General features: G+C 34.7%; 1 protein-coding gene across 1 annotated transcript in view; it reads left to right on the forward strand.

Moving 5' to 3' along the window:
- LOC115221002 overlaps positions 1–5210 on the forward strand; it is a 29518-nt gene extending 24308 nt beyond the window's left edge. Inside the window, exons 3-4 of the mRNA XM_029791220.2 lie at positions 2349–2499; positions 4137–5210. Coding sequence (XP_029647080.1) covers positions 2349–2499; positions 4137–4398 — 413 coding nt within the window. The 3' untranslated portion in view covers positions 4399–5210. The remainder of the gene's footprint in view (positions 1–2348; positions 2500–4136) is intronic.
- Positions 5211–5991: the final 781 nt, after the last annotated feature.

The raw sequence follows: 5991 nt of genomic DNA on the forward strand, positions 1-5991 counted from the left end.
TGCCCGGCACCTTGGGAAAATAGAGCCTGGGGTTGACGAAAGCCTTATGAGTGAAATTTGGTGAATGGAAACTGTGTAAAAATTCGCCAGAGAGACCCGTTTGTAATGATGGCGGTGGTGGTAGTGTAGACTCTATCGATCGTCCGTTTTACCACTTGATACTTGGGTACACATTGTTGAAAGTAATTTGATCTGATCTTTAGGTTAAGCACAACGTCCTTTTCCCTGCTAGTAGACGCCGAGACCCTGAAAAAGGGTGCTGACCCCACTTCTCTGTTTTAGTCCCTTGAAAAAAAAATTTAAGCCGGAGTTGATTTTGCATTCAATGCCGTCGGGATCGATAAAAACATTTTGTCGGTAACATTTTTCAATCTATCCGGTCAATTACAGATGCTTGAAAAGTAAAATTAATATGCCTTCATTAGGATTTGTCTCATAAGACGGCGGCGAGGTTCATTAGCATGCTGGACAAAACGCCCAACGGCATTTCGTCCGCCTTTGCTTTCTGAGTTCAAATTCCACCGAGGTCGATTTTTGCCTTTCATCCTTTCAGGGTCGATAAAAATAAGATCATAGAAAATTCTTCCTGCTATAGAGCTGAAACTTTAGGGGGAACGGGCAAGTGGATTACATTGATCCTAGTACTCAACTAGTACCTGTTTTATCGACCCCGGAAGGATGAAAGGCGAAGTCGAATTTGAACTTAGAACGTAAAGCTGTTTTCCCGGAGTGTTAGCGATTCTGCCAGATCGTAGCCGTAAACGACAACGTAAGAAATCCTTTCTACTTATATAGCTATTGATGAACAATAGCACCATTGGTTACAGTTTTCTAACATGTCAATCATTGGTTCCTTATATTTCTGTGGTAAGGGAGTGCCTGTTGCTTGATACAGAACAAATACTGCAAAGGATTTCGATCGGAAAACCCTGGCTTTTTCGTCAGGTCACTGATGTTTATTAACTCTCTCTCCCACCTCTCTCTCTCATCTCTCCTCCTCTTCCTCTCTCTCTCTCTCTCTCTCTTTCACACACACACACACACACACACACACACACGTATGTATGACCGTGTTGTTAACGTTATAAGAATTTATAAACTTCGAGAAAATATCAAAATAATTCTTTGAAGGAAAAGTGGATCTCGAAGCAGACAAAGCTATAAGTAACAGCATGTAAATATTGAGCATTCATCTTTTCGAGGGTCGATAAATTAAGTACCAGTGTAACACTGGGGTCGATGTAATCGACTAGTCCCCTCGCCCCCCCCCCGCCCTAAATTCAGGCCTTGTGTTTATAAATTCTTGTAACACGGACATACACACGTGTGTGAGAGACAGAGAGGGGGGGAGGAGACAGAGAGGAGAGAGGAGAGAGAGTTTATAAATATCAGTGATCAGACGAAAAAATCCGGGGTTTTCCGATCGAAATCCCTTGCAGTAATTTGTTCTGAAATAAAACAAAATAAAATAAAATAAGATTCCTTTATAAATATTTTACCAAACTTTCTTTTCTGAGAAGAGATTTATGAAAAACTCCATCTTAGGAAAAGATGGCGATTATTTCTAGCCGATCAAATAACTATAATGAGTCTCTTTTGTTGACTCATAGATAGTGAAATCGAATTATTAGGGACAATTCACGAGGTTGTTGGCTCCTCTTCGATGCGATCTCTCGTCTCTAATTTTTCTTTGTTCTTTTTGAAATAGAAATATGTAACTTGAAGGACATCTAGCTACTATTTCTTGCGATTCCAGTAACCACGTAGATGATGTTAGTTGATTTGTGTGCATGCAAGTAGCATTTTGTTCATGGGGGTTTAACAAGTAGTAACATGGGTTTAGTCAGGATTGCCACGCTGTGTTGGCGAATGAACTTTACTATCCAGTAATGTTACTACACAGATTTCAATCAGAGATTTAAAACTAATTGCTTTTCTCCTTACGAAATTAGCGACTGTGTCTCTTTGAAAAGTATATACGGTGAATAAGGTCCGCTGGCTGCTGTCTCTAGCCAGGTGGTTGCCCAGCACCGAGCTCAGAAACCATTTGTTTGTTGGTAATGCTAACGGCTAGAAGGAAGCAGGGAGCCCTCTTGCTTACAGTATGTCTAGGATACAGATCATGTGTCGATAAACCAGCTGGAAAAGATGTTTTCCTGGGGTTACAAAGTAGCTACATAGTCCTGGTCAGGTCTGCCACGTTATGTTGGCAAATAAACTTCACTACACACACACACACACACACACACACCACACACACACACAAAGAGGTAGTTACTTAAAAATTAAGTCTATAATAAGCTGTCATTAATTCTAAAGATTCCAATATCGTATTTCTTTTCATTCAGGAATTCTTCAAATGATTCAATCCTCAACAAGAACACAGGATATGAAGCCCGCAGAAACGAAATATAAAGTGTTCGAATCTGAAAAAGCTGCATATTTTATGGAGAAAATGTTTTCGGTGCTTAAACCGGATAAAAATAATATGAAACGAAAGTAAGATTGGTATATCTTTTATCTTTTATCTTGTTTCTGTCATTGGGCGGCGGCCACACTGGGGCACCGCCATGAAGGGTCTTGTCCAACAAATTGATTGCAGTACTTATTTTTTAATCGCAGTACTTTTTCTATTGATTTCTATTGCCTAACTGCTAAGTTACGGGACGTAAACAAACCAACACCGATTTCCAGCGGGGGAGGGGGAACAAACACTAACGCACACATACACACACACACTCATATACTCATACACACACACACACACATACGACGGCCTTCCATACAGTTTCCACCAACCAGTTCACTCACGAAGGATTGGTTGACCTAGGGCTATAATAGAAGACACACACCCAAGGTGCTGCGCTGTGTAATTGATTCTGGAACCGTGGGATTGCAAAGCGAGCTTCTTAACCATACAGCCATGTCTCCGCCTACAGGCTGGGCCAAAAGCCATGTCTCCGCCTACAGGGTGGGCCAAAAGCCATGCACAAAATAAGTTCAATAAACTCCGGAATTGTCAAAGACATGGTTCGATTTTCTAAAATTGAATAAAATAATTAAAATAATGAGTAATACACATGTAATTGTACTTGATGAACAAAATGAATAAAGAGGATTCAAGGGGCATTTCACTGCGATTTATAGCAGATCGAGTCAGCTCGTAACAGATGCCGCCCTGGTTCATTGGTTATGGCGTCACTGATGGCGAAGCTGTTATGGTGTCGTAGATAATGTTGAAGTTCTGAAGGAGGGTTGTGATCATAGCAGTGGTAGTGGCGGAGGTCATTGTTATTGTTATTGTGGTGGTGATGAGGTGATGATGGTGGAGGTGGAGGTGATGAGGTGATGGTGGTGGAGGTGGTGTTGGCGGTTATTGCTAGCTTCGTTGCTGTCGCCTTGCATTATATATATATATATATATATATATATATATATATATATATATAATATATATATATATATAATAATAATAATAATAATAATAATAATAATAATAATAATAATAATAATATTAGGGAGTATGGCTCCAAACTTACAGGGAAAAATTAGATTTAGGATTAAATCAAATTTCACAGCATAAATATATAAAATATGAATTAGAGATAAAACCACTATTTGGCAACTTATTATATTATATTTATCATTCTTTTTATACTTTTTGGAAAAAGAAATTATTTAAATTTTATATATATATATATATATATATATATTATATATTATATTAATTATATTTATATTATTTCTTATTTATGTATTGGTTTATGTCTATCACCGTTTGAGTTGCCTAATAGCGGTTTTATCTCTAATTCATATGTTATATATATATTAATAGTAATGGTAAGACAACAAAAGAATGAATGGGACCGCGATATTATGTAAATAGAGGAATTTATCAGTAATATGATATGTGACAATTATTCGGTTGCCATAATAAGACTCCGAGTTTCGGATGTCGGGACGGAAAACTGCTCCGGCATCTCGTCAGTTATCGAGGCAATCAAAAAATGCTACATCCGAAACACGGAGTTTTATTATGGCAACCGAATATTTGACACATATTATCTTACAGATATATATATATATATATATATATATATATTTAAAAGGTAATTGTAACTTGTTCTTTCTTACAGAACTAAGAAATCTTTGGTACAAAAAAGTGATAGCCCTGATTTATTGAATGGAAACGATCCTTTCTTGGTGGAAAACATCACAGAGAAGTTCCTGCCACTGAGTCTCAATGAAAGGAACACGATTCAGTCGTATGAAGATGCACCTATCAAGTTTCAGTACATTCCTCTGGAAAGAGAAACGGAGCCAACACTTTACCTCCCCAGCATGGTGCAGGATCGGAACTACTCAAAAATTCTTTCGAAAATTGTCGAAATGATTTAATGTTGCTTTTTGTGAATTTATTTGTTTATTGATTGATTTTGTTATTTTGTTTCCCCGACCCCGACTTGACGATGTTGTAATTTAGAAAATAGACAAATGACAATATTAACATAGATATACGACAATATGTCGTTACTTACGCAAACATTTGCAATGTAATATATATATATATATATATATATATATATATATATATATATTATATATATATATATATATATATGCATATATATATATGTATATATATTTATGTTTTTTTTGCAGCAAATATGTATTTAAAAATTCCTCATATATTTAGTTATGGGCGAGTTAGGAAAACAATTGGACGACTAAATGTTATAAAATATTTAGTTTCGCCTCTTATGTACTGAATGAAATGAAATCTTGTCCGAATTGATAGAATAAGAACTAGTTGTATAGTAGGTTCGATTCTATCAATGATACTTCCATTGGTGACTAATTGGATACTACATTGTGACTAAAATATGAAGACAACAATTATTTAAGACTATTCCGAAGACATCTCCGATCGAAAATTATTGGTTGATTCTACGAACAGGACAGAATAAATGACATTTTGACTTGCAGAATATATTTTCAAGCAAACATTAGACATTAAAATGTTTTTTTTTAATAATCTATTTTAAACAAACGACAAAGACAGCAGACCTTATCACCAAAGAAAGTTTTTTACAAATTTTATTTGGTCATATTTTTTTCCCTTCAAAGAATTAGAATTTGACTGAGATATCTAATTTGTTTATATGAGAGACGAGTAACTACTTACGCATATATATACATACATACATAAATACATGCATATATATATATATATATATTATATATATATATATATATATATAATATATATATATATATATATATATATATATATATACGGATTTAGCCATTTAAAAAATTTTTCTAATTTTTTATTTACAAATATACAAAATACCAAATGTAAATTTGTAGTGTTTTTCAACTGACAAACATCACGTCCATTTGTTATAATTCCATGTTTCTGCTGTTATATTTCTTGTTAAATAACGAAACTTCAGTAATAAGTTTCCGCCTTAATATTCTGTACTCACAAACCAACACATTTTAAGACAAAACCTGTGATATTCATATTTAAAAACAAAAGAAACTTGTTTTCGCTTTAAATATTTTATATAAATTGCAACTTGTAAATTAAATTGTTAACATAAGATTAGAAACATAACCATTGAAATTATAACAGGCAACTAGAATCAATGATTTGCCAACAGTAATTTGAACTAATGCTGTAGAGTATAAAGTGAACTTGTAAGGTGGAAAACAGCAAGTTATATATATATATATATATATATATGGTCACCTAAGAATCCATAGGTCAGAGAAAATATGCGCTCATATATTTGTCAATAGAGTGGGTATATTAGTCAAATCAGAGTATACAATATTATAGATACATTTCAGTCGACTTTGCCAACCGGTTTCGCACTGGATATTAAATAACCGGATATTACATAACAGCACAGTAAATAATACAACGCACTCTTCGGAGATGATAGATCTGGTTATCTAATACCCTGTGTAAAACAGATTGGTTAA

Source organism: Octopus sinensis, linkage group LG17, assembly GCF_006345805.1.
Source record: "Octopus sinensis linkage group LG17, ASM634580v1, whole genome shotgun sequence".
Lineage (NCBI taxonomy): Eukaryota > Metazoa > Mollusca > Cephalopoda > Octopoda > Octopodidae > Octopus > Octopus sinensis.